The sequence below is a fragment of the Molothrus ater genome, chromosome 19 (assembly GCF_012460135.2).
Source record: "Molothrus ater isolate BHLD 08-10-18 breed brown headed cowbird chromosome 19, BPBGC_Mater_1.1, whole genome shotgun sequence".
Taxonomy (NCBI): domain Eukaryota; kingdom Metazoa; phylum Chordata; class Aves; order Passeriformes; family Icteridae; genus Molothrus; species Molothrus ater.
This window is the reverse complement of record NC_050496.2, coordinates 5,832,388-5,859,936: the sequence shown is the minus strand read 5'-3', so window position 1 is coordinate 5,859,936 and position 27,549 is coordinate 5,832,388. Positions and strand designations below refer to the sequence as shown.

The window sequence follows — 27,549 nt, the reverse complement described above, 5'->3', positions numbered from 1 at the left end:
CTCCCCCACCCATTCCATAACACCACAAAAACCCGACACACCAAACTGTAGAGATAGAGATGTATTTGTGGTGATGTTGCATATTTAAGACAACTTTATATAATGGTTCTGACACAGAGTTTTGGCATCTTCCAGTGTGTGGCCCTTCTCCCCCCACATTCCTCCACTGCCCCAGAGCACCCCAGGCAGAAGGGGGCATATGACAGGGGGGCTGAGTGCCAGCAGGTACCTGCCCTCACACACAGAGGTCTCAGTCCCCTCCGTTTTACAGTACACATCTTGCAACACCCACATCCTTGAATTTGTAGACTGGGAGTGTCAGACCTGCTGGGCAGAGAGGTGGGACATGGGAAAAAAGTTAGGATGGCACAGATCCATGGAGACAAAAAAAAACCACCAGCTCCTGAGACCCTGCTTTGAGCAGAGTTGGGCCAGATGGGCTCCAAATTGTCCCCAGCTGTGAAGTGTCTTCCCAGGATGAAACCAAACCAAGACTTCTCCAGGTAGCATCAGTCTTGGAGAGAAGAATGTTAGAGGCAGTTGCCAAGGACATCCTGGGGGCACTGCAGGGAAGGGGGATGCTTCACTGCAACCCTTCCCAAGAGGAGGTGGCACCTATTCCCTCTGGAGCAATGGGAAGCAGAAACAGCGGAGCGAGGATGGGGCTGGCCAGACCTCATCTCGCCGCTTTGCATTTTGCCCAGGGAAGCACAGCAGGTCCCAAAAGCTTCTGCCGACGCGGGAGAAAAGAAAAAGTCGGGTCAAGGAGCTATGGCACAAGGCAGCCCTCCAGGCACAGCTCATCTGCAGCAGGACATCGGTCCTGTGGATTCTATTTTGGCAGGAGATCAGGGCGTCCTTTTGCTGAAGTGGAGACAGAAGTCGCAGGGTCCACAGCGCAGCTTGCTGGGCCTGAACCACACACTGAGCACTCCACACTCACTGTTGCACAACATATCAGGGCTCCAGACATTTGGCATAGTTGGGCAGCTGCCCCACAATCTGGGGGCAACCCTGCCCCAAGGCCAACAGGTTACAGGTCCCCAGCAGCCCTCATCAGGAAATGGGCAAACAGCAAAACAACAACAATAATAATAAAATAATAATAATAAAAAAAGGATGTAAACGACCCAGCACCCTGTCCTGTAGCACCAGGACACCCAAGGGAACAAGGTATGTTACAGTCTCAGGGGAAATGGAGACACAGGGACTTCCCGGCCAATGCGGGGTCTCGTCTCTATTGCACTTTTGCATCATATATATTTCTATATATATATTTATAAAAATACAAACTAAAGGGCTGGGGTGGAAAGGATGAGATGTAAACCCTAAGCCAGCAGCAGCCCCGTGCACATGGCAGGTTTTGACTCATTCGGTTTCTGCCCATCCCCAGTCCCTCATCAGCCCAACCAGGGCAGCAGTCAGCAACAAGGGCCCATCCTGCCAAGTTCTAGTCTGGGGTGGGCAGGATGCTGAGCTGGTCAAGAGCCTGCCCACTCACCAGCCATCCCTCCCTCCCACATCACCCTTTCCTGAAGCTCCAAGGCCTGCAGAAACAAACACACAGCTTTTCCCAGGTGCCTGCCATGCCCCCACAGGGATGGGCACTCCAGCACGCTCTCCCTGGCCAGCAAAGGCTCATTCCTGCAGAGATGGGCAAGACGCACCTCATGCCTCTCTGCCCAAAATATCCCACAGGAGAAGGTTTTCCCCTGCCTGGATGTTCTCATTTTCTCTTCCTTGAGTGACTACGGTGCAAATGGCACAGGGTGATGTGGTCCAGAGACACCCCCCAAATCAGAAACGGAGGATGCTCCCTGCTCCCAAGGCTGCCCTCTGGCTGCTCCTGCTACCTCAGCCGCCCGTCAGGTTTGACAGGCCCCAGTTCTGATTTGGGGTCTGGGGAGAGGGAGCTCCAGGAGGTTTTGCTGCAGGTCTCCAGGGAAGTGCAGGCAGAGGGGCTGCTGACACAGACATTTGCTGCGGACCAGAAGGTGCCGATGGCAGCATCCGCCCAGTCCTCCAGCTCCTTGCCCGTCAGCTGTGCCTTCTGCACCGCATCCTCCTCTGCCGCCTCGGAGCGTGGCAGGCTGAGGATCCCACCCAAGCCTTGGAAGTTCTGGTCCATGTACTCGTTGTGGGGGGGACCACCATGCAGCCAGTTGCTGTCGTCTGGGAAGGAAAGGGAGAGAAAAGAGAGGGGATGAGCAGTGCAGCAACATTCTGGCACCCTGCAGGTCCTACCCCCAACTCCAGTTAGGGCACAGCACCCCACTCCTTTGCAACCCCAGCTCTCGTCCAGCACAAGGAAAAGGACACTGCCGCAGGAAAGATCTGACTGACATGGGCCAATGGGCTCTCGATATCTGCCAAGAGGATAGCTCAGTCTAAGGATTCACATGGGCAAGGGGCACCAGTGGAAAACTGGCTCCAGCCTGGTCATCAGCTGCAGCCCAGGGGCCAACACAGGAGGGAAGCACTTTGGACTGCCCACAGGGACACCCTCTCATCCAGCCCCAAACTCCAGAGCATCCTCACCTTTCCTGAGAGGCTGCTTGCGGTTGAAGGTCTGAGGCACCACCAGGAACTGGTTCTCCCCCAGAGGCTCCCAGAACTGGAGGAGGCGGATGGTCCAGACACCAGGGCGCAGGGGGTGGTTGAGGGGGGGCTTGTACTGGGTGAACTCTGCCTCAGCATCCACCGTGATGTCGTAGGAGGCGGCAATGACATAGGTGGGGTCAATCCACACCACCGTGGCCGTCAAGTTGGGGCCCCGTGACCACTTCTGCATGGCCACCGGCTCATCAAAAGGCCCCATCAAGCCTCCAAAATTGCGGAAGAGTCTTTCCTTGGGGTCCCACTCTGTGCCCACCTGGAGGGACAGGAAGCACAAGCAGTGGGACACTGGGCAAGGAGACACTATCAGCTGAGGTTCTGTGTTTCACCTCCCCAAAACAGAGAACACATAAACCTTGGCATCTAAAGCAATGGACACTCCATGGATCATGCGCCAGCACTAATTCAGCTGTGCAAGGCCTCCTGCAGCTGCAGGCTCTGGATCTCACCTGCCTCTGAAAGATCCCCTTAAGGCCTATTCACCAACAATCAGCTCCTCACAAATAAACCAAACTCCCAGATAAAGGTTTCTTTTCAGAAACAATAGCAGCTCTGTGTCTTTCTGTCCCCATTGTAGGCAGGTGGGGCAGAGGAGGAATGGCAGCACAGTGTGGGAGAGCCAGGGAGAAAAGTGCCACATTTACCTCTAGGTTTTGCAAGCGGTTTGCCTGCCCTCCATGACCAGACAGCTTCAGAGCTCCCTGGGGCATCATCCACACCTCCAAGGATTCAGTCTGCCCAGTTGCCAAATTTTGCACTTCCTGCATCACCAGGTAACCCTGGAAACGGTCGTCATAGAAATATAAGTGCACACTGGAGGGGAAGCCTCGAGGCTCAAATCTGGAGAGACAGACAGAGAGGTTGCATATCTGAGCATAAGCATACTTCCAGCACAAGATAAAGGTCTCCATTTGGAGCCTGGGTTGAGACCACAGAAAATACCCTACCTGCAGAGCTTGTCAGCCTTGGCTGCCGGCGTGGATGAGGCTTTGCGGAGCCCCAGCCTGGAGAAGGCTGTATAGAAGGTGAGGGTGACATCGGTGAGACCGCTGAGCCCATCAACACGGTCGTAGACATTTTCCCAGTAGGCCTTGAGGGCCGGGGTGTTGGCGGGGTAGCTGCCGTAGAGGTGCGTGTCCAGGATCTCCAGCACCTCCTGATTCACCGTCGACTCAAACTTGCGGGCAAAGAAGGTGGGTCTGGAGAGTTGCTGGAAGAGCACAGGCATTTCTAACAATGTTGGGGGCGCCCACTCTGCCCTCCCACTCCAGCAGGATCCATCCTACTCACTTTGAAGGCACAGGCTAAGGAGCAGCACAGCACAGCCAGCCTGAATGTGGGATCCTCTATGACAGGATCAGTGGGAGCACACCAATAGTTACTGGGAATGCAGATGGGTCCCCATCTCTCCCACCACCTCCCCCTTTCTGTGCCCAGAACTAGCCATGTGTCATCCAGCTCCTTTGCTGCAATCTTTACTCTGATGAGCCCCCACCCACCAGAGCCACTGCTGAGCCCTGCATTAGCTCTGACCAAGTGGCACAGCCTGCAGGAACAGTGTCTTGGGCTCTGCAAGCCTGGAACTGCTGGAAAATCCTGCCACAACTGCTCTTTTCAGGGTTGGCCCTATCTCCCCCAAGCCTCCTGTGTTCAGTCCACATCCCCATGCACTGAGAGCATGGGAGACATTTCGCCACAAGGCATTTTGACCTGCCAAAGAAACAGCACTCTGAATGGGTTTTACTAAAAAGGCATTTCCCTCAAGTGATACATTTGTAGGGAAAGAGCAGGAAAACAGGAGAGAAAGCCTAGGAATAGGAGCAATGCTGCAAGCAGAACCCTGGCTGCAGGGCAGGACAGTCAGGATAATCCTACTGCCTGTTTACAGACACATGCACACTGAGCCCCACTGGGGAACCTGATCATGCTCCAGTCTCTTGCAGGGACATGCACAGCAGCCGGCACTGCAGCCTGGAGTGCCCGCAGGACAGCTCAGAGAGAAGAGGACAGGGAGGGGAAAAAGCAGGAAGAGAAAGGAGGATCTTTTTCACCTGTAGCCGAAGGAAGTCCTGGGGTTTGAAGTCATTTGGGGAGCACCCGCACCAGTCGACTATGTGTTTATATTGGCACTTACAGCCCAGCTTCCGGTTCCAGTTGGTCACTCGGAGGTTGTTATCGACCAGCGTCTCGCAGGCGTGGCTGTTCTCCAGGACCGTATGGAAGAAGGACTGTGCAAGGCAGAAAAGGGGCAGGACACCCAGTGGGATGAAGGACAGGTGGTTAATGGAGAACCCCACTCATAGAGGAGAAGGGCAGACCTCAACTGCTACTGAACAGAAATTTCCCCGTTCCCAGGAGAGGGCAACACTTAAGGGACCAGGCTTGCATCAGTCCTCATCTGGCCCAGAGGGTGACTGGACCTAAAGTTGGCTTGTATGTAAGCCTGACCCCTGACCTATCTGCTCCTCTCTTCCCTCTTTCATACCTAAGTCTGGAAAAGGGGAGGCACAAAACTGCCTGAACAGAACCAGCAATACCCTTTGCAGGTACCCAGAGCAGGGATGAAGTGGGTAAGATATGTTAAGCACAGTGGGAAGAAAATCTGTCCTGTGGCCCACAGCCAGCACCCACCTCAGCTGGCAGGAGTGTGTAGGTGTAGAACTGGCGCAGCTGGGACACCAGCTGGTCCTCAGCATAGACCACATATTCCACAAAGCTGCGTGTCAGTGAGAACCAGTCAGAGCCCCCGTCCACCACGATGCCCTCGGGGATGTGGCGTTCACCCAGTCGCCACATGTGGGAGTCACACTCGTGGAACAAGCGGTCCAGGCCCTGCTTCTTGATAAACCTGGGCATGGGGATGAGGAGTTAGGAGTGTCAACCACCTTGCAAAGTGCAGATGCAGAAAATCCCCTCCCTGCCACAGCTGTTTCAGTTATTTTCTGAAATCCCTCGTTTTCTGTTCCTCCAGTTTAACTCTGCCTCTAGCTGAGATTACCTGGCGTTGTCTCGGCCATGTGACTTCAGGAAGTTCTTATCTCGGTATTTGGACAGGAACATCACCAGCTCATCATTGGTCCTGAGGTGGAAATCAGGAATCATTAATGCTCCTAGTAGCATTAGTAGCATAGAAGCAGCCCAGTAAACACTCATTCTGCAAGAGCCATTAGACACAAGGAACACAAAGCTGCTGACTCAAACCCTTGTTCCACCACTGGGCAGACACAGACACAGCCTCTCTGCTGTCTCATGCTTCACATGCATGTTCTCCTACAACACCCAGACCACAGGAAAAAACAGCTTCGGAGGTACTTGCTGGGCTCCTCTGCATACATGGGTCCAGCCTGGCCCCAGAGCACCATCACCAGCATGTGGGTGCAATCTCCAACCCCATCTCCCTGAGCTCCCTGCTCCTCCCTGCCCCTCCCAAAGCTTCTGCACCATCACACAGCCCCAACACCTCCAGCCCCCTCCCCTGCCCCAGTAAGGCACTCACCTTGTGGGGTAATCAGTGGCACTCAGGTTGATGAAGAAGTCCCACGGCCACTCAGACAGTTCCAGCAGGTCCTTCATGCTACGCAGGTACATCTTCAGCAAGCTGGCACCTCCCCAGATGGTCACCATGCGCCAGGGTGTCACACGGATGTTGGGGTAGTGCCGGGCCAGCTCCACAGCCTCGCGATGAAGGTAGTTGGAGCGCTGCCAGGGAACACGGCTCACCCTCAGCAAGGAGCACATCCTCCCAGGGCCCTGTTTTCCTTGCCACCAGCCCGGAGTCAGCCCTTGCAGCAGCCTCCACAAGGAGAGAAGCATCAAACAGGGCAGGGGGGATAGATCCTGCTTCCATGGGGTTGCAGAAGTAGCAGCAGAGGGTCACACCTCCACAGCAGCAAGGACTAACTCTATCCAACCACTTTCCTCACTCACCACCACCCATGCCTCAGCTCTGCGCCCTCTCCCAGGGACTGATGGAGCACTGTTAACACCCACTCCCTCACCCCTGCCACACACCTTGTCAACGTGGATGTAAAAGAAGTGCTGCTGGTGGTACACGGCCTTGATGAGCCGCTTCAGCTGGCGGATGGCCCTGCCATGCACCACCAACATGTAGGCAATGCGCACAGGCTTGCTGGGCAGCCCCTGCTGCAGCCGGCTTTCGTCCCACTGGATCACAGGGCTGACCTTTGCCTGCATAGGGAGGGAGAGGGGTGTCAGCCACCCCCATCCTTGGTATCTACTACCTGGAACTCCTGAGCAAGGCAGGGGACAGCAGGGAAGCACTCAGCCTCGGGCAAACCCCAAACTGGCTGCAGTGCCAAGGCACGGTGGCACATACAGCCCCTTGTGTTACACTGATGGGGGTTTTGGGAAAGGGGGTGTCCTCCCCTGGTGCTTCAAAACAGATAATGCAGCTGGGCCTGGCTCTGACCCCTGCAGAACTGCAGAGTAGGATGAACAGCCCAATTTAAGAAGGCTGGCACAACTTTGACTGGATTACAGAGGCAGAGGTAATCTGGGAATCAGTGACAGATTGAGGCTGCTGTTTGCCAGGTGGGACAGCTTGGTGACATACGGAAGGTGGCCTACTAGCCTCCCAGGGATATTCCCAACGCCCAGGGTGACCAGGAGCACTCCAGTAGGGCTCACCTGAGAGCTGGCAGTGGCGAGGCACGGACTGGGGCATGAGGCTGCCAGCCCGGTGCAGACACACCACATTGGCGATCTCCTGTTGGCACTGTTTGCTGCTGGCCCGGGCCAGCGCCGACAGGGCGTCTTTGCCCGTGATTTCACACTTGGGGGTGAAACTGTTCTCAGTGGGCTGGGGAGCCCCCTCCACGCTGCCCGTGTCACCCTGCTGGAAGATGGCCAGCTGAGCCTCCCCATGCAGCTCTGACAGGTTCCTGTGGCTGGAGGAATCCAGCATGGCTGGCAGCCTCCATCCTGGTTTGTGCCTGGCTGTGACGGCTCTCACCACCTTGGACACCATGGCCCCAGGGCTGTCCAGCCGGCCCCGCCACCGGCCATGCTTCCGGCTGGCGCTGCTCCGGCGCCCGGCAGAGCTGTCCGAGTCCTTGGAGCCATCGCTGCTCTCGGGAAACCCAGCTTTTTTCTGCCGCTCCTGTTGCGGGTTCATGTGGATGCAGAAGAGAGGACAGACAGCATTAACTCGGGCCTGCTTCTCCCTAGATCTGTCAGCATCCTCCTCAGAGCATCCATTCCCAGTCCCCACAGAGCTCAATGCTGCAGCATGACAGGTGCTCCAGGAGCAACCACTGTGCAGCACAGGACATTACACAGCCCCTTCACCACCCAAAACCCCAGGCTAAGCCCCAACAGGAGGCCCCTGCCATCATGAAGATAGCCAGTCTCACTCTCTGTGGTTGGGCTGCAGACTAAATGGACACAGTGAGTTGTGTGTGCACCAGCCACCCTCTAAGGTCTGCCCACCTGCAGGGACATCCCTGATGCTGGAGATGAGCACTGGGCTGTACTTGCTGGTGATGGTCATTTCATTGTGAGATTATTGGACCAACTCTTCCCTGCCATGATCATGCTGTGAACCCAAGCCCAGCAGAACCAGAGTCACAGGCAGCCACAGCTGTGCTCTCTGGGCTGAAAGCACTGGACAGGAATAGACCAAGGCCCTGCCCATGCACCCCTCCCTGGACCCTGGCTCCCCATGCTGGGCTGGGGCAGGCACTGCCATCACCACCTTCCCTAGAAATCCAGTCACAAACCCTCCTGTGGACGCAAGCAGATGTGCAAAGGGAGCACTTAATTACGCTTCATTACCTCTGCCAGGCTGGCTGAACAGCAGAGACAGTCAGCCTTGGGGAGAGCAGGGAGCTGGGAAGTTTGGATGCCACTCTCGGGGGAAAGAACTTTCCCAGTGAGTGTACCCGTGATGTCGGGGCCATGTGCTCCAGCCCACTGCAGGCACTCCTGGATGACAGGCAGGCAGCTGCCTGCTCCAGCCCAGCCTCCCAGGGCTGTTTCACAAAACCCCCAAACTCTGACTGCCCAGCAGCTGTGCCAGGCACCAGAGGGAGCTGTAAGGAACAACCAGGAGTATTCCTGAGCAGCATCAGCTCACAAGGATGGACAGATGCCTCACAAGGACAGCAGGACTGAACTAGCCCCTGGCACAAGACTCCCCTGAGGGTGTAGCTGCTGGGAAGGTCACAGCCAGGAGAAAGCACAGAGTGAAAAGGCTGGAAAGCATTTGGTGTGATCTGCCCATTTCAGAGTCCCCAGACTACCCATGGTGTGCTGGCACAGCCATGGCCAAAACCACTGCTTAAATCCCAAAGGGTTGGTTCAGCAGGGATCAGCCAAGCCTGCCTCCACCCAGACAAGTGTCACAGGCAGCCCAAGACAGGCAGTGAACCCTTCATTAGTCACCATGCAGGACCATCTGTTCCAGAGCTATAAATCTGTTTTCCCCACAGAGCATCACAGGCGAGGGCAGCTGGAAGGCCACAAGTGAGGAGAGAGTATCTTCCATGCTCCTACAGGAAGAGACTTGCTGATCCCACTCACATCCTGCACTCCCCAGCACAGCTGACCGTGAGACACCCCCTATTCAATGCCCACCCATGGTTACAGTCCTGCCCGTCCCCCTGGAAGGAGCCCTGCTCCCAGCTCAGGAGCATGCCTGGCTGCCTCTCCCAGTAGGGAAGTTGTTAGAAGCATTGCCAGCCCTTCCAGAGCTGCCAGCCAAGGAACTCAAGGGTTTCTAATTATTGCACCAGAGCAGAGTGATCCCTCCACCCCAGCCTGGCAGGGAATGGCTCCAGCCACATTATTCTGCTGCATTTAAGACCTGTGTGGGATTGTCAGTGAGGGTCCCCATTCCCTCCTTCTGACACACAGATAACTCCGGGCGGCAGCCAGAGCTCACTTAGAATCACAGAATCATTTAGGTTAGAAAGACTCACTAAGATCACCCAACTATTGAACCCCTGTCAAAGCCACCACTAAAACATGTCCCCAAGTGCCACATCTACCCATCTTTTAGATACCTCCAGAGTCTGTGACTCCACCACTTCCTGATCCAGCCTGTTCAAGGGCTTCACAGCCCTTTTGGTGACAGTTTTCACTAATATCCAACCTAAACTGCCCCAGTATAACTTGAGACCATTTCCTCTTGTCCTGTTGCTTGTTACTGGAGAGACTTGTCCTGTTCTGCCTCCTCCAATGCGACACTGCTACCCCAGAGTGAAACAGAGCCAGGGGTCATGTATCTACCTGCACCCCATCCCCTGCACGGGTCCCACTGTGCCACAGGGAGGAGTAGAGCTAACAGCACCTGGTTTCTGCAGGATTCCCTCTCTGGCTGTCTGACAGGTTTCTGCCACATACCAGCACTTAGACAAAACCAGCACCAAAATGTTTCAAAGAAATCAGAGGAATCCCGAGTTAAAATGGCTGGAGTAAGTCCCCTAAAAACAAACTCTTTGTCAGGAAAAGTAACTATCAAGGAATCTCTTCTCAAGAAGAAAAGACACTTCATAGGAAGCTTCTCTTGTGGCCACAGCACACAGAGGACACCAGCACACCATCCCCAGAGAGGTTCCACCTCCTGCCTGGACAGACAAAGACAGGAGACCAAGTGGCTAAAACACTGCAGTGACAGATCCTCTTCTCCACCCACAAGGAAACTCTGTGGTTTGAGTTTTACTGGTGCCAACTCCACCACGGACTAAGAGCTTCAGGAAGCTCATGTGCTCATCCAGGAGCTGTGGGTGTCACAATGACAGAGGCAGGATCGGTCTGGTCTCTCAGGCTCCCACTTGTGTGGGGAGACCTGCTGACCACAGCAGGAGTGGGAATTTCCTCTCTCATCCATCAGTTTGGATAGGGATTGTGTTGTTTGATCCTGGTGGAACAAGATTAATTTGGTTTCCAGGAGGAAACACAGTGCTGATGGAAAGATGGACACAGATCCAAATACTCCTAGTCTGCACTCCATAAAGAATCCACTTGGTAAACAGAGGGCGCCTTGCAGGACCCCAAAATAGGGCTTGGGAAGAGAACTGACGGATCCAAGAGGCACAGCCAGCTCCACAGCGCTTCCAGGACTTGAGTGTCTCTTACTTTCTCCAGAGCCCATTCATGCTGGGGATGAGCTGTGTCCATTAGTGGGAAGGAGCTATTTACTGAGGCAATTAAGAAATCCCAAACTTCCATGAATCCTTTCAGGCCTGCAAGGTCAGACTCTCCCAGGACTGTTCCTCTGGCTTTACCAGAAATGCCCTTAGGGAAATGGTGACTCCTCTAGGTCTGACCAAATCAGACGGCAGGACGGCACAGAAAACAAGAGCTTTGCATTTATAAGAATTGAGGTTAATTGGACTTTTTCCAGCTTGCTAATGGGTTCAGGCTGTCCGTGAAGTTAAGGATGGTTCTTGTCTTCTCCAAAGAGGCTTGTCAATTCCCAGGACTGCTGGCGGTGAACCAACTCTTCTCCAGGAAAGGGGACCCACGGACAAACCTGTTCAGCTGCCCAGCTCAGTTTTGGGATGAGACATGGGGAAACCAAGCAAGGCAGAATGAGCCAACCCAGGAGGCTGTGAAGGGCAGGAGCAGAGAACAGCAGACAAACAGTGTAGGATGGTACAGAGGGAAGGAGAAGCCAGGATGGGTGAAGTAATTTGATCAAGGTTACAGACCAGGCAAAGGAGCAGTTGGGCACTCCTTGGTACCAGATCAGTCTGCTCTCATGCTTCCAGTGCCTCCAGATCACGATCCTCTCCTTGCCACATTCACTGCGTGGTTCTGTGTTGGTGATGGGCATATGGCAGCACATGAGGGTGCTCATGGCCATTTCCTGTGGCCCAGGAGGAGGCCTAAGGCTGGGAATTCACCTGCTGAATGAGTGGTGTTACTCTGGAGACCTTCCCCACTGCAAGGGGCTGCCCTGTTCCCCTTCTCACCTCTTTGCTCTCAAGGAAAGCCTCCTAGACCTGCTGACCATGGGATCACCCTCCACACTAGGGAGGTAATAGGAGGCTTCAGCCACTGGTCCACACAGACATAGCAGACCTGGACACAGTCTGGGCAGTTCCCAACAAATAAACAAATTCAAATTAACAACCCACAGGTAGGAGCTTGGTTTGAAGGTGGCAGCAATGTGTTTCATCAGCCCAGGTGCTCTTTGATTCCTTCTCTGTGTCTGACCTTGGGCAAACTCCTTCACCAGACCATGCCTCAGTTTCCCCACACTCACAAGAAAGAAGCAATGCATTTGGCCTTAGCAGGGTATTCTGGTATAAAGACATCAGCAGCTCTGAAAGGTCCTTGTACTCTCCCACTTCATAGGAACACCTCTCACCAGAACAGCTACACAGGAGCTGACACAAACCTGCCAGCTCTCTGAACTCCATGTTTTTTAATTTGGGTGTCCCTGACCCCAGTTCCCCACAACATCCCCCAAACCACAAGTGTAAGATCCCCATCAAGCCCCTCATACTCCTCACTTTATGCCAGACCCAAAACAAACCCCCTGGGCCACCGGCTCCTCTTCTCAGGTGCTGTGACCATGCACCGCTGCCGCCAGAAGCTCCCAGGCAACCTACCGCTGCCCACCCCACCGCCAACACCTTCAGCAGCCTGAGGCTGCAGGACCCCCACGCCGGGAGCCCCATCCCGGGTCTGGGCCTTGCCAACCCCACAGAGCCCACCCTCTTTGTCCCCCCACCCAGCTCCCGAGCAAGGGGACACTCGCTACCCCCAGGGCACTGTCCCTCCCCAGGGCTCTCCCACGAAAGCCCCCTCCCAGCACCCATCGCCCTCCCATAACCCCCCAGGCCCACAGCCCCCCTCGGGCCTCCTCGGTCTCCCGCGTCGTCCTTGGCCCCCTCACGGCCCCCCCAGCCCTTTTATCGCCCTCCTTCAGCACGGCCCACACCCCCTCCACCCCCGTCCCCCCGGCAGGCCCCGGCCGCCCCCCTTCCTCCCGCGGCACACCTCGGCCAGGCCTTCCTCGTCGAGGCCGGCGGAGCTCCAGAGGACGAGCCCCTGGAGCAGGAGAATGGCGAGAGCCGTGGCGGCCGCCAGCCGGTAACGCCGCACCAGCTTCCGCGCCCGCCCGCCGGCCACCATCGCCCCGCCGGCCACCATGGCCCGCCGCGCCGCCACCACAGCTGCGCATGCGCAGGCACGGAGGGGCGGGACTACAACTGCCATGGGGCGGGGCTTACGGCGGGCGGGGCGTGTGAAGGAGTGTGAGCGTGTAAATGTGAGAGTGAATGAATGTGAGCTAATTAGTCTGTGAGCAGCTAATTAATGTGAGTAAATGCGAGAGTGAATGAATGTGTGTGAGCTAATTAATGTGAGTAAATGTGAGTGTGAGCTAATTAATGTGAGTGTGAGCTAATTAACGTGAGGTGAACGAATGTGAGTGTGGTAGTAAATGAGTGAATGACTGTGTGTGAGTGAATGAATGTGTGAATGTGAGTCTGTGAATGAATTTAAGTGTGAGCATGTAAGTGAATGTGTGACTGAATGGGAGACAATGTGAGTGTGAATGAGTATGAGTGAATACGAGTGAATGTGTGTGGGACTGTGAGTGATGTGAGTGTGCACTGGGGTGCACACATGGTTGTGTGTGGCCACCTGTGCACTGCTGTGTGTGCCTGTGCCACTGGTGTCAACTCCCCTGCCACGGCAGAGACACCTTCCACTACCCCAGGTTCCTCCAAGCCCTGTCCAACCTGGTCTTGGACACTTCCAGGGAGGGGGCAGCCACAGATTTTTTGGGCACCCTGTGCCAGGGCCTCCCCACCCTCCCAGGGAACAATTCCTTCTTAATCCTCCATCTAACCCTGCCCTCTGACACTGTGAAACCATTCCCCTTGTCCTGGCACTCTGGGCCCTTGTTCTAAGTCACCCTCCAGCTCTCTTGGGCCCCCTTTAGGCACTGAGGGGGCCTTTTGGGGCTCTGAGGTCTCCTTGGAGCCTTCTCTTCTCCAGGCTGAACACCCCTAACTCTCTCAGCCTTTCCCCTGTGAAAGCCCCTGGGGGTGGAAGTATTTCAGCAGAAGAAATAGGAAGCAGTGGCTGGGTGGTGATAGCAGCTCCTGGGAGTTCCATGACCTCCTGTGAGCTTTGTGGGCAGATTCTGCTGATAAAGCTGAGGGAACACTGCAGCCTCAATGCCCCTGAGGGTTTTAAGAGGAAGAACTTTTGATAACAGAGGCCTCCCCAGGCTGCAGAAGGGTTCTGAGCAGCCTGCTGAGCTCTAGGAGGACACCCATCCCTATGGCCTGTTTTTTGTGGGAGTGGATGGAAAAATTGTCTGGCACTGGGCTGGAGAAGAGTGAACACTCATGGGGAAGGGCACCAGCATGCCAGGGGCAAGACTGCATGGACTGTTCCAGCGGGGAGTGATGCTGCAGTAGCTGGTGGTGGGGGTGTGGGTTTGTGCTGGAGCCCCAAGAGTCCTTGTCCTTAAAGACCTGAGTTCTCACACTGCTGGGCACCAGCAAGGGGCAGGACCTGCTTTCAGGGTGACACTCTGCAACAAACCCTTTAGCAGGTGGGAACCTGCTGTACAAACACAGTCACACACCACGGCCAATGCTATCAGATTCTTGGTGTCACTGATAAAGCAGCAACAATTCACACAGAAAGTATTTAGTGGGTGCCAGAAAAAAAGTTATCAGCAAAGCAGAGAAGAGCAAGATGATGATTACAGCCCATCTGTGTGCTCCCAGGCTGGGGGTGGTGGGAGAGAAGGAGCAGGAGCAAACTACTTGGGGGCCTGTGGTACGAGGGGTTGGGGGACATGCCATTTCTGCACCAAGATCCTGATACACCTCATCCTCCACATGAGCACTCCACACGAATGCACTTGGATATAACATTTCCCACTGTCCTGATTCCCAGGAGCTGCCAGCTGGCATTAGCATGAAAAAATGTCAGAGGTGAACAGTGGGTTTGGGAGCCTCAGCTCACATGAGCAATGCAGCCAAAGGAGCAAGTGGGATAAGCGGTGAGCAAAGGGAGCCAGCTCACTCACCAGCCCAGCCTCACCTCCCCTGCCCACCTCTCCCACCCTGCCTGGTGGGTCTCTGGCCTGGACTACCCCACTACAAGGGGGAGAGCTTTATTCCCAGCACCACTGCTGTACGGATGAGGACTCCAAGTTGCATTTGCAAAGGCATGACTTTATCTTCAACCCTCTCTGTGCCTCCGCATAACCTCATCCTCTCTGATGTTGCCTCAAAGAAACATCCAAACCTCGGAGAGCAACAGCTCTGCTATCGAGCTGGCTCCTACGTGAGCAGAAAATCAACCCCATGTCCTCTGTGCAAGTCTCACTGGTGCTGCCAGCAGCAGGAGCAGCCCATGGGGCTGGGTGCTTGCTCATCTACCCCACACAGTGCTGTAGAGCTCTTCACTGGGCTGTGGAGCCGATGGCATGTTGGCGGAGATCTGCTCCTGCTGCAGCATGGGCTTCTGCACTCTGGCATATAACGCCTCTCTTTCCACTTCCAAAAGCTGGGAAAGGAGGGAGATAAACAAAAACATCCTTTGTGGGGCTGCTCCAGGCAAACACTGTCTGCTGGAACCTCTCTGTGATGTTTTAAGCACTCAGGAGCAGCCACAGGGACCAGAGAGGGAACCCACATTAGCCAGGGTCACTTGTACCCCAGTTTGGCATTTCCCTTTGTAATCCTCTCCTGCCCCACCCAGCCCATCCTGCTGCTCATTCTGTCACCCACCCACTCCAGCTTTCCTCCCACCGCCTCCAGCTAGGCAATGCTTTGGCATTCTCCTACCTGAACACTCTGCCTGACCTCCATGTACTCCACTGGGAGCGTTCCCAGGTGTTGGAAAGCCTCAGCATTGCTGTACTGGCTCTCAGCTGCGCCTGGGCTCTGGTTAATGTCTGCATAGTTCAAGGCTTCTGCTCCCTGCTGGAGAAGGATGAGCTCTTACCCTGCTGCCACTCCCTGTATGCATCCACAGGGGTGGGAATATCTCCCACCCTGTTGCCTGTCTTGAGTGGTGGGTGCTGAGCTGCTGCAGGTGCACTGGGTGGAAATAAAAATTGAAGCAAGGGCTGGCTCAACATTCCCCGGGGGAATTCTTGTGACACCAGCCCCTCCTCAAGAGCTGGCAGCAAAAAATCAGAAAATACTTTCCAAGCAGTAAGCAAGGAGCAGCTACCCTGCAGCACTTCAGGTGTGATTTGCTGCAGGTTCCCAAGGCTGTTTCACCCAGAGAAGTAACTCCCATGCTTGGAGAGGCTTGGAGAGAAACGTCTCAGATCAATCCTAAATTCCTTTCCCAGGAATACTCTGTGATAGTCACAGAAAGTCCCTGGTTGTGTCTTTCTGTTGGCAAGCAGAGCCCAAAGGGTCCCTCCCAGCCTACAGCACCGTGAACCTGGCTGAAAGCAGCAGCTCTGGCAGCTCAGGATGCAATGTTTCCCCTCTTCATGTGAACTTGGGGCACAGAATTCCAAGAACTCATGAGGTTTTCCTTACTGTAGGTGACATGCTGCAAGTCCTGTCCATCTCTATGGCTGCTCCAGAAAGGGCTGGCTGAAGCATGGATGTGGCTGGACATGAGTGAAAACAGGAAAAGAAATGTGTTGAGAAAATGCACTGCCACTGCAAATCTTGCCATAAAGCAGGACAGGAACGTGACACTCCATGAGCCATCTAAACTGGAGCAGCTCTTCAAATAAAGCCAGACCCCACCTGCCAGCTGGCAATGTCCTCTCCTGTCCCTCCCCATCCTTCACACTGGCCTTAAACTTTGCATCAAGCCTAATGTAAGCCTGGCCCATGCAAGTGATGATGCCCAGACAAACTCAAGCAGATTCTGTGCCCAGCAGCACCCACCCCAAGGGCTGTCATTCCCTGCTCCCAGGGGACAACACCCATGGGATAGCACCCATGGGATGGACCCACTGCTCCCTTGAGGGAAGGAAACCTCCTGGTGGAGGTCTCAATGATGGACTGAGGAACTGGATGGATCAGGAAGGGAATGGGGGAGGAAAAAGAAACAGAGGGAAAAATAAGGGAAGCAGAGCAGGCTCTGTTACAGAAACAGGATGTGTGTGGCACTGACATTTTCACTCACCCTTCTTCTTTCTGGAGAGTATTACTAGAACACCAGCAGCCACTACAAGCAAAAAAAGGACCACAATGATGGCTGGAGTGAGGATGTGCTCAACTACATTCAAGCTGCAAGAAAAAAAGAATGAAGAAGACAATTTATGTTGTCATACTTCTCAGGATGAACCAGCATGGAGCAGGGTTGCAGGAAGCAGCTGTGGGTGACATAGGAAGTAGCTGTGGCAGTAGAGTGGCAGGGCTTGCCCATCACAGTAGGCATGGGATGGTCAGGCTGCCAGCTGGGCATGGAGCAGAGCAAACCAAAAACTGCAGAAGCAAAAGGATGCTTGGGTCTGAGAGCCACTGTGTCTTCAGTGATTTAAGGATGGTTCCTGCATTTGCTCTGGTTTAACTCCACTCTGTGTTAACCTTGCTTGTAATGGGCAAGCAGGAAAAGTTGGTGAGCCAGCACACCCTTGAGTGTGCTGATGCAGAGTCTCAGCTTTGTCTGCTGCTGGCATCACCTCCCACAGGCAGGAGAGAAGAGGGGAAGATCTAACCCACTGGTTTCATGCTTTTTCAACTATCTCTACCAGGCTGTATGTAACTACAAAGAACAGGACACTGGGCAGCACTTGGCTTCCCATGAACAGTCTCACTGAGCTTTGGGGAAGGAAATGGGGTTGGTATTGCAGGCAGAAACCACTTCTCCCATGTGACTAGAGGCACTGGAATTACTGTCATAGAATTAGAGAATTATTTGGGTCAGAAGGGGCCTTAAAGATTATCCAGTTCCGACCCTCTGTCACTGGAAGGGACACCTTCCACTAGGTCAGGTTGCTCTGAGCTCCATTCAGCCTGGCCCTGAACACTTCCAGGGATGGAGCATCCACAACATCTCTGGGCAACCTGTGTCAGGACTTCACCACCCTCACAGAGAAGAATTTTCCCACATGGAGTGGTCTCTAAAGGCAAAAACAGGAGGTCTGGATCCTTAAGGGAGGTGTGAGGTATCCTATGGTTGCAAGGCTCCAGCTGCACCAGAGAGTTCATGGAGGAAAGTGGCTGCTGTAGGCAGGAGCTGCTACTCACAGTTGAGGGGTGGAGGGATTTGATGTTGATTGCAAAATTTCCTCCTGGGAAATTGTCTGTGTGTGGCCTGCTACAGAGAGAATGAGATCAGAGGACGTGGTGGTCACGTAGGTCGATGATGGGGGGATGGAAGAAGCTGTAACAAAAAGAGGAGGGGCATGGTTGATCTCTGTGGAGAAAGATGCTGTGGGTTTTGCAGTGAGTCAGAAGTGCCATACATGCTGTCACAGGAAGAGGAGCTGGGTCCCCTCTGCCACATCCAGGGGGCACATTTCGAGGTCAGAGTACTGTAAGATCCTTCCTCTGCCCATGAGGCTTTTCACAGTCTCAGTCTCCCCGAAAACATGCACAAAACAGATTCACCCTGCAGAAAGGGGTCTGGGCACCCCATGCCCAGTTTAGTACTAGCACAGCAACCGCACATATATATATATTGTCCTGCTCTGCAGGCTGATCCCTGGCAAGGCAGTGGCGAGGGATGTTTCCCAAGCCCAGGGCCTGGTGCCCAGACATGCTGCCTGTCCCAAGTGGGAAACAGGGCAGCACAGTGCAATGAGGAACACCCAGTGTTATACAGGAAGACAAGGAGGGCACAGAAAAGGCCAGCAAGAGCTAATGAGGAAGAAAAGTGGTCACAGAGAGCACAGTACACCTCAGTAATGGAGATGGCTGAACCAGGGGGGGCAAAGAAGGGTCTCTGGGTAGAACAAAGAAGAGGGAATGAGTGGTGGTGGCACCTACTGCACTCTGGTGTCACACCCTGAGGCTGTCCCACCTGCATGGCACCCATCAGCTCCAGGCTGCTCACATTGTAGCCCCTGCTCCAAGCAGCTGGAGGAGGACACATCCAAGCTGGATCTGGGGGCCCTGCAACCCACAAGTACTGACCTGGGAGCACAATCACCTTCACAGCAGCACTCTCATCACGAAAAAACTTTCCCTTTCGCACTCCACAGCGGAAGGTGCCCGCGTCCTCCTTGGACAGACCATCCACAGTCACCGTGAATGTCCGGTGTGTGCGGTTGTCCCGGATGGAGAACCGGCCCTGCAGCACCTCGGGCTGCGACTCCGAGGTGATGACGATGTCCTTATCACAGGTATAAAAAAACGCACCACTTGGTATGCACCAGTATTTCGGGTACTTCTCCCACTCCGCCTGGTACGTGCAGGTGACCGACAGGGAACTCCCCAGGAATCCCTGCACGGAGCCGGGCCCCGTCACTGCCCCGCAGCCTGTGGAGACACACGGAGCCGCGGGAGTGCAGCCGCCGCAGCGGCACCTCCCGCCCGACGGCGCCGCCCCGGCAGTCGGGGGCTCCGGCGCAGTCTTACCTGGCAGCAGCGCCCAGGCGAGCAGAGGCAGGAGCTGCATGGCCGCTGCGGGACGCCGGGGCTCAGCGTGTGCCGCTCCCGGCTGCTCTCGGCGGAGCTCGGCCCGCCCCCGGGGCCGCCCCTGCGGCACGGTCACCCCGTTGGGGTGGAGAAGAGGAACCCGGGACTTCTGGGCAATGGGGCCACCGGGGATGCGAGGGGAGGGGGGTGCGAGAGCGTTTGTTGGAGCCGGCGGGGGAAGCAGGGAGGGCCCGGCGGGGCCCCGGTGCGGCCTCCCCCGCCCGCGCCGTCGGGACCGGGGCAGTCGGGGTCGAGCGGCGCCGGCCGGGGCCGTGGGGTCCCGGCGGGGGTTCAGCGGCCCCGCACGCTGACTCCGAGCACGGCCGCGCTCATGGCCAGCAGCGCCAGCAGCTGCAGCCCGGCCAACACTGGGAAGTAGCGGAAAGTGCCGCGGTTCCCCTGCGGTGCGTCCGGAGAGAGCGTCGGGGTTGCAGACGCGGGGGAAGGATGGATGCAGCGGGTGCCAGACGGGCCCTGTGTTCCTGTCACTCTCGGGGTGAAACCTCCTCCTGCAGCGTGGTCCCGGGCCCCCAACGTGGGGGTCACTGTTGCCGTGGGGGGAAAACGTGCAAGGACCGGTCGGGGTTGTGACAACCTCCACATCAGCCCTCTCATGGAAAGGGAAAAATCCCTTTTGCATCCCACAGCGGAGCGAGCCCGCATCCTCCTTGGCCAGACCCTCTGCAGTCACCCGGAATGCCCGGAGCACGCAGCTGTTCAGGATGGAGAACCCGCCCTGCCGCACCTCGGACTGCAATTTCGCGGTTACAGGTAACAGCAGTACGTGTACTCGCTTTGCCCCAGAAATTCGGCAACGTCTCCCGGCCAGGCTGGTGCGTGCAGGTGACCCGGCAGGGTTTCCCTCAGGAATCCCTGCACGGTGCCGGGCCCTGTCACTGCCCCGGGGCCTGTGCACGGGCTCGCAGGAGCGCTGCCGCTGCCCGGACACCTCCCGCTTCTTCTGCTGGATGCAGCGTGGGGCTCCAGCCCAGGCGGTGCACTCAGCCCTAGCTGGCAGCAGTGCCGAGGCCAGCACCAGCAGGAACCACATGGACGCGCTGGGACAGCCCTGCTGCTCAACTTCATTGTGTCCCTGGAGCTTGGCTTCCTCTTTTGCCTCTGGTACCACCTCCATTGCTGCTGAAATCCAGCAAGATCATGGCATTTCCTGTTTCCTAGAGTTTAGGGCTTCTCCTGGTCACTGAGATTACTTGCTGTGCACTGTCCTCTTTGCCATCCCCCGGAGCCTCTGCTTTCTTCCTCCAGCCTGGCCCCCATGTCAGGACACAGCCTGCCTCTCACTGCCACACTGCCCAGCCCCTCTGGCCAGGCAGGGCACCCAGGGGGAGAGGTAGCTCAGCACAGCACAGGGACCACCTGAAGCCCAGACAATCCTCCAGGCTGGGCAGTGCTCCTGCACTGTCCGGTTCAGCTGTCTGTCTCTGCCCGGACACGGCTAGGGTGGTTCTTGGGTGGCACGCGTTTCAAAGGACGAGTCTGGACTCTTCAGCTTTTCGATCTTCAGATTGTTTATTGTTTCTTATCTACAATATTTTCTGTCTGCCCAACAGAGGTCTGATCTGCAAGGCAGCCAAGGGCACTCTGACCACCCAAGGGGCGGTCATGTCTTTTTATACTAAAATCTACGTACATGATATTTACTTTTATTTTCCAATACTTTTCACCCATGTTGGCAAGTGCACCTTCACCATAAACCAATCCCCAAGTGCCAACATCACCACAGAAGATGGAAGACAAGAAGAAGAAAGAAGAAGGACGAGACACGCCCTGATCCCTCCATCTTGTCTCCATAACCCCCCTGTACCAAAAACTTTAAAGTTTATATTTCACCCTATAAATGTGTCCCTTTTACACCCTTCACTCTAAAGTGATTCTCATGTCCTCAAATTGCTGTCACTTCTGTGGATGGATCAAAATCAAGCCACCAAGCACTCTTGGCAACATTCCAGGATTTCCGAGACCCCCAAGGGTTCTCTCGGCAACTCTGGACATCGGGAGCGATGTGCTGAGTTCCCACACTGCACGGCCTCCCTGTCCTTCCCAGGGGAATGAAATGGGTAACCCCAGGGCCTTATCATGGTGCAGCTGGACAGGAGCAACCTCTTCTCCTGCCAGCACAGCCCCTCTGTGGCTCAGGAGCCCCATGCTCTGATCAGGTCTCTCCAGGCCTCCCCCTGTGTCCCCAGTCCCTGCAGCTGCTGAGTGGGGAGCAGAATTGTGGAAGGACACCCTTGCCTGGCTATTGCTAAGCTGGAGATGGGCATTTGGTGGACCAAGCAGAGGTGGCAAGGGCTGAGGCTCCTGGGGCTGAGGGCTCCTCTCCCCATGAGGAAGTTCAGCTGGGCCATGGTGGAGCCTGCATGGCCCCTGTGACCCCATGTCATCGTCCCCCCCCCCCCCCCCCCCCCGGGCACAAAGCAGCATGTCCCCACACAGGTATGTGCATCAGCATTGGCTGCCACGGGCATCGCAGGCAATGCTGGCAGCTGAAGGAAGGAGCAGACAGACAGACAGACAGACAAGCAGACACGGCCCTGCAGGATACCTAGCCTTTATTGCAAAATCGTCTTTGGTTGGCAGCTGCAGCTCAACAGACACAGGCTCTCTGCACCTCAAACCCTTCCCTCTGCAGCGCAGGGGCTGCCAAGAGGGGCTGAGGCTTTCCAGGGCCAGAAGTTCCCGGAGCCAAGCAGCTCCCGGCACGGGGCGGCTGTGAGGGGTGGCACGGCCCCAGCAGGGTTGGGGCCAGGGGGGCAGGAGGGTGTCCCTGAGGCTCAGAGGTGTTTGGGATGGGTGGGCAGCCCTGTGTCCTGGTGCTGCTGGATGCCTCCAAGAGCTGCAGGATCTCCTGGTCACGGCTCCTGCCCCGGCTCCTCACCCAGGCTGCCCCAGCAGCCACAGCTAATGCCATGGGCACCTTGATGCTGAGCAGAAGCAGCAAGTGGATGACACTGGGCTGGGACCTGTGTAGGAGAAAGGAGGTTGTGCTAGAGCTTTAGTAGGGTCTGGGGAATGAGGAATGGGACTGGGGCACTTGCGTGCCTTCCAGCTGCCCTGCTTGCCCCCGGGATGCTCCTTGGGAACTCAAAGCCAGGTGATACATGCATGGGAAATGAAGGTTTTGGCTAGGGGATGCTTCTGGGGGCTTCTCTGGATCCCAAGCCCTGACTCACAGCACTGGAGGCTCCCCACAGCCCCTGGGGCACAGAGGGTTGGTGGTCAATGGGCTCAGGTTGCTGTCCTCAGTTGTGTTTGAAACAGCTGGCAGAGAAAACAGAGTCAGAACAAAGTAGATATCCCCACACCCTCTGTCCTGTACCCTGCACAGGAGTCTCTGTCCCTGAGACTTCAGCAATGCAGGTTCAGGGTGTGGTTATGGAGGTATCCAGGCAATGCCCTGAGCACTGCAGAGGAGGAAGAGGAACAAGGGGGAAGTTTAATGGCAGCTTTGCTTCCAGCCCTGTTTTACCTGCAGAGACCATCACCTTGGTGCTGTGCCATCGGTTGATCCCCACTTTCTTCACCCCACAGGAGTACTGGCCTGCATCCCCTGGTGTGACACTGCTCAGTGTCACTGTGAAAGAATTCTCTGTGTGGTTGTCCCTGATGGACACCCTGTCCTGTGTCACTGTCACCTCTGAGCCGTCGGTTCGGATGATGGAGGTCAAGCAAGGCCAGAGGGAGCTTTTGCGACACCAGTACTTGGAGTTGAGCTTGTAGCGTGGCTTGTAGCTGCAGGACACTGCCAGTGAGCTGCCCTGCTCAACTGTCACCTGCTTGGGGCCTGTCACTGCCCAGCCACCTGCAGGGGACAGAGAGAGGAGCTGTAAACCCATTCAGGCATTGCCTCAGGGAACCATGAAGGGTCTGAGCCCAGGGGCTGCAGCCCAAGGGAGGCTGTGCCTGTGCACCCACTATGCCCGTGAGCAGTGCTGAGGTGAGAAGTCACCAGTCATTAATAAAACAGCCCCCATCAATGGTGTATGTTAGTAAGAGAATGAAAAGCCTTATTCCCAGGGTTCACATGGCAGGGAACAAGCAAATCTCAGAGATCACACCCTGTAACTACCAGAGGAAAAGTTTGGGGTCAGCTGGTCTTTTGCCATGACCACAGTGAGCTTCCTTGTCTGCCTCAGCCTCAGCCTCTCCACAGCTCTGCCAGAACCCCTGATACAGATTTGCTGACCTGTGCTCGTGGCTCTCATGAGGAAAAGGGTCCAAACCAAGAAAATCCTCATTTTCCAGCTTCTTGCTCCTGAGGTGGCATTTTCCCTGTGGTTTTTCACAAAAAATCCTTCAGGATGAAGCCAGGCCCACACACACATGGATGTCCTAAGAGTTTTCCAAGCTGTGTTCTCCTGTCACTTCTTTGGGCAGTGTTTACCCACAGATCCTGGATGTCTTCTTTTTAAGACAGTTACTTCCTCCCCTTCACCCACCACCCGTGACTCACCCTGGGGTGTTCCATGACAGAGATTCTGCTTTTTATCTGAAATAGTCACTGAGTTCCCAGGAAAATGCCAAAATGCAGCAGGTTCCTCCACCATGATGCCCATCCCAGCAGGGACCAAAAACCCTTCCCCTGCACAGAGCCCAAAGGATTTTGGGGAGTTTTGAGAGGGCCTGGCCAGAGCAGGATGCAGGGGCTGGGGTAGAGTGCAGCTCAGCCCCTGCTGGTGGACTGGTTGGGATGCTGGGTTTCTCTCCCAGCTCTGATGGATTGGGATGATGGACTGTGATGATGGACAGCCATCCAACCCCCTGCACCGCTGCTCTCTGGCTCTGGAGTGGGCTGCCAGCTTGAGCTGGGCTGCTTTTTTTTTGTTTTCTTAGGCAAAATAATCTTCTTTTCCTCCCCAAACCACCTTTTTTGGCACAGCTGTGGGATTTTGAGTGACAACGCTGTTTTTCCCCAGAATTAAATTTAAAGTTTCAGAAACCCAAATACACAAAGCAAAGCTACTTCCCTGGCTTTCTTCCAATATGCCCTTTGGAAAGAGCAGAAAGCACAAACCTCAGAATCCCTTTCCCTCTCAATGCCTTGCCATGGCAAGAGGAAACTCTGGGTTTCCCTTTGGGTCATCAAGTAACTCCTTCCTTCCCAGCTGACTGGTTGTGAGCCAAAACGCTGCAAGTAACACCAAGATCTAAATTTAAAAAGTGGCTGGAGATGGCAAATCTGCTTTGTGCTGAAACACTTCCCACTCCAGCCACCTCATCTTCCATGGGGATGCATCCCTGGAACTCCTGGAAAATCACAGAGCATCCTTCCCACCCTTCCCTTGGCGTGAGAGGAGGACTGGGAGAAGTGGCTCGGAGGTAGAGACTCTGGATGGAATGTTTACAGGGAAGGTGCCTACAAAGGTATTTGCTGCATGAGGATTTTGAGGGCAGCTCAGTTACCTGAAAGCAGACAGAAGCACTTCTTCAAAGAGCCACTTTGGTTGAGTTGCTGGGGAATTTTTCAAGCCACATCCATGCTGTGTCATTACTATCACATCACCATCAGATGTGAGGTGTAATTTCCCTATTTCCCAGGTTTGTGTCCTGGGCAGGATGAGCAGCTGCCCAGTCCAGTGCAGGGGCTTGGACCCCCAGAACAGACTGAGGCCACTTTCTTCCCATCATGGCAGTCCCCAGGACTCTGTTATACCCCAGAGAGCTCCTGACTGTGTCAGTGGAAGATCTCCTTCCATCCCCTGAGGACACAGCAGTCATTTACAGCAACCCAACATCAGCACTGTGACTCCCACATGGGGTTTTACTCTGATACTTCTCCTCTCGTCTGCTGTGTGAGATACTGTCCGGGGGCTGTCAATGAGGGGTTTGCAAAGGGGATGGCTCCAGCTCAGTGCCTCAGACCCAGACAAACAGCAGTGTGTGAACATCCTCCTGGAGCGGAAGGTCAAGATGAGAGCAGGCAGGAATGAGGAACCCCAGAGTGCTGACACAGAAGTCTGTCACAGGAAGATCTGCCCAGTTAAAGTGAGTGTCAGTTGGAAGGCAAAACCAGAAAGGGAGTAGAGCAATTCAGGGACAAATCTGTACAACAGAGCGTGATGAGGAATCACTCTGTCCAAAGTGGGGAGAGCCCTGCAGAGAGCCCCCCTGACACCCTCCAGCCATGGCATGGGTACTGAGGTGCTCCAGAGGCCTGGGGAGAATGGATAAACAGGGCACGGGAAGGCACTCTGCTCTGAACCAGCATCTCGGGGGGCTGTGGCAGGATCCTGCAAGCCAAGACCTCTCTCTTTAGGTAGAAAGAGGCCCGGGAAGCACAAGGCAAGGCTGCTCTGTTAGAGAAGAAGCATTGCTGGAATGCTCCTCAGGAATCCCGCTAACGCACCCTGACAGGAGCACATCCATTTGCCTTTTGGTCTGCGCTGACGCGGGGCTGGAGCGAGCACCCTCGCGTGGCTCGGTGGCCGCATCAGCGAGCAAAGTGTGTCAGAGCCCCGGCAGCGCCATCGTGATGTGCTGTGGGCACGGCACAGAGGCTGAGATGAGCTGACACCTGGGCCCCTGTAGCCCCTGCCTGCCCCTGGGCAGCGCTCCCAGTCCCTCCCCTGCAGCAACGGGACACTGCCCGATGCCATCAGACGCTGCTTTCGTTCTAGTTCTGCAAGATTATGAATCTGGGTTTACTCTCTGGTGTTGGTCCTACGAAAAAGCCTCAAAGCCTTTCTGAGACAGGCAGTAATTGAATCAAACAGAGCGTGCATCTCCTTGGTTCAGGGCCCAGCAAGAACAGATCTTCCCCAGTTCTAATCTCACTATATTACCCACACCACAGCTGAGCCTTTCCAGAGTCCTGTCTTCCCTGGACTTCAATGATATTTCCAATCCCCAATTCTGTTGTTTAAACTAGGTCCTTTGAAAAATAATCAGGTCGTTTCAGTCTGTTCTTCACAGGCAGATTTAGCAAGTTTGGGGAAATTGTCCTTAGGAGATAAGGCTGAATATAATATTGTAGCTCCTTTAGTGCTGGCTGACTTAGCAGGCACTGTCTGATCTCTCTTTCCACTGTCATCTCAGATACCCAAGATAAGTCTGGATCATTCCCAGATTTCCCAATTCAGCAAAGCCAGTAAAGGTGGCAAAACATACTCACCGAATTTGTGGTGGTGGAGGATTTGCTCTGGGCTCCACCTGAGGCTGGACTTAGCCAGAAAGGGCCAAGGCAGGGGTTATTTAATGCAAAGAAATTAAGAATCCATACTCAGTGGATTCAGAGGATGAAATTCTGATTTCTGCCTAGCTCATGGGGAAGGAATGACTTCAGCAAGGCTCCAGTTTCCCCCAGATGTGTTGTACAGGCAATCCAGGGAGCTACTACAGCAGTTAATAGGGTTGGACAGCAGACAACAAGCAGGAGCAGGCCAGGAGGACAGTGAAGCAGAAGCTCCTGAGCTGGATTTAAGTCTTCCACTGTTAGAGCTGTACTTCTCAAGGCAAATACACAAGTAATTAAGCTACCAGAGATACAGTCTGTGAGCAGACACACTAAACAATGGATCTAAATTGCAGGTTTATTTGGATTCACTGCAATTTACAGGTCATTTCCTCTGATTTCATTGTTCTGCATTGATTTCAGCTGGTCAGCACTTGCTTGGGGCTGTAAACTGCTCACTGGCTGCCAGAAACCTCTGCCGGGTCTGGGGGAGGCTAGTAGAGCAAGTGGCTTGCTCTGGGTGCTGGGGAAATGCATTCCCCAGTGTGTGAAGGGAGGCAGTGATGCAGGTGCTGGGCTGCTGGGCTCTGACAAAGCTGCTGTTATCACTTATCTACGATGGGTCAGGTCCTCCAGCATGATAAAGTGGGATAAAGCCCTTGGAGCAGGGCCAGGGCATGCTAGTGCCTGTGTTTTGCCAGCAATCTGTATTGTCTCATTAGGCTGCATTACATTTGGAGATACCATGACAGACAGGAGAATTGTCTTCCTGCTGAGTGAGGTTAAGCCTGCAGGGCCGAGTGTGTCTCTGGTGCAACGCCAGTGCCTGCAGAGGGAATGGACACATTAGCTCCGTGAAGCTCTTCAATCCCTCCCTGCTCTCCTTTGTCACTCAGGGTAGTTAACAAATGTTGCTTGAGCTAAAATGTCAGAGAATGGTTTCCAGCCCCAGAGCTTCTTCTGCAGCAGGGACCTGCCAGAAATTCCAATCCAGGGAAAAGCAGACATGGAGCCTCAGACCTAGTGAGATGTTGGGGGCTTGTCCTTCTCTTCACCCCCACCTTCCAGGAGAGGTCTGTCTGAGTACCTGCCCAGTTTGGGTGTCCAGGGCAGAGCTGTGCAGTCCCTGCAGCAGATCTGGGTCTCTGGGGTCTGTGGGGCCCAGCAGACAGCTTGGGTCAGGCA

General features: G+C 55.0%; 3 protein-coding genes across 3 annotated transcripts; all 3 read right to left on the bottom strand.

Annotated features, from left to right (window-relative positions):
* Nucleotides 1–46: 46 nt before the first annotated feature.
* Nucleotides 47–12,727, bottom strand: XYLT2 (xylosyltransferase 2). The gene is made up of 11 exons (XM_036394663.1): nt 12,586–12,727; nt 7,263–7,735; nt 6,628–6,802; nt 6,113–6,315; nt 5,615–5,695; nt 5,248–5,464; nt 4,668–4,844; nt 3,564–3,826; nt 3,261–3,456; nt 2,539–2,872; nt 47–2,172 (listed from the first exon to the last, which is right to left on the bottom strand). Exons 1-11 carry the CDS (start codon nt 12,718–12,720, stop codon nt 1,850–1,852), a joined length of 2,577 nt encoding a protein of 858 aa, XP_036250556.1. The 5' UTR covers nt 12,721–12,727; the 3' UTR covers nt 47–1,849.
* A 1,970-nt stretch (nt 12,728–14,697) lies between these two features.
* On the bottom strand, nt 14,698–19,160 carry LOC118693842 (CMRF35-like molecule 2). The gene is made up of 7 exons (XM_036394717.1): nt 19,113–19,160; nt 18,669–19,013; nt 17,781–17,916; nt 16,714–16,817; nt 16,113–16,186; nt 15,402–15,536; nt 14,698–15,120 (listed from the first exon to the last, which is right to left on the bottom strand). The coding sequence occupies exons 1-7, from the start codon at nt 19,150–19,152 to the stop codon at nt 14,986–14,988; spliced, it is 969 nt and encodes a 322-aa protein (XP_036250610.1). The 5' UTR covers nt 19,153–19,160; the 3' UTR covers nt 14,698–14,985.
* A 2,478-nt stretch (nt 19,161–21,638) lies between these two features.
* Nucleotides 21,639–23,431, bottom strand: LOC129046888 (protein CD300H-like). The gene is made up of 5 exons (XM_054516897.1): nt 23,401–23,431; nt 22,663–22,998; nt 22,367–22,454; nt 22,050–22,156; nt 21,639–21,679 (listed from the first exon to the last, which is right to left on the bottom strand). Exons 1-5 carry the CDS (start codon nt 23,429–23,431, stop codon nt 21,639–21,641), a joined length of 603 nt encoding a protein of 200 aa, XP_054372872.1.
* Nucleotides 23,432–27,549: the final 4,118 nt, after the last annotated feature.

Excerpts from the sequence above, each read along its gene's own strand:
- XYLT2 (XM_036394663.1), bottom strand. The coding sequence starts at position 12,720 with ATGGTGGCCGGCGGGCGGGCGCGGAAGCTGGTGCGGCGTTACCGGCTG. Across the intron at positions 7,736-12,585 it reads ACGAGGAAGGCCTGGCCGAG|GAGCGGCAGAAAAAAGCTGG; the intron begins GTGTGCCGCGGG and ends AACCCGCAACAG. Across the intron at positions 2,173-2,538 it reads CAAGCAGCCTCTCAGGAAAG|ACGACAGCAACTGGCTGCAT; the intron begins GTGAGGATGCTC and ends TTTCCTTCCCAG.
- LOC129046888 (XM_054516897.1), bottom strand. The coding sequence starts at position 23,431 with ATGAGGATTTTCTTGGTTTGGACCCTTTTCC. Across the intron at positions 22,999-23,400 it reads CTTGGTTTGGACCCTTTTCC|CAGGTGGCTGGGCAGTGACA; the intron begins TCATGAGAGCCA and ends CTCTGTCCCCTG. Across the intron at positions 22,157-22,366 it reads TGTGGGGAGCCTCCAGTGCT|GTCCCAGCCCAGTGTCATCC; the intron begins GTGAGTCAGGGC and ends TCTCCTACACAG.
- LOC118693842 (XM_036394717.1), bottom strand. The coding sequence starts at position 19,152 with ATGCAGCTCCTGCCTCTGCTCGCCTGGGCGCTGCTGCCAG. Across the intron at positions 15,537-16,112 it reads CTTGCAGCATGTCACCTACA|GGAGCAGAAGCCTTGAACTA; the intron begins GTAAGGAAAACC and ends CTTCTCCAGCAG. Across the intron at positions 15,121-15,401 it reads AGGTCAGGCAGAGTGTTCAG|CTTTTGGAAGTGGAAAGAGA; the intron begins GTAGGAGAATGC and ends CTCCTTTCCCAG.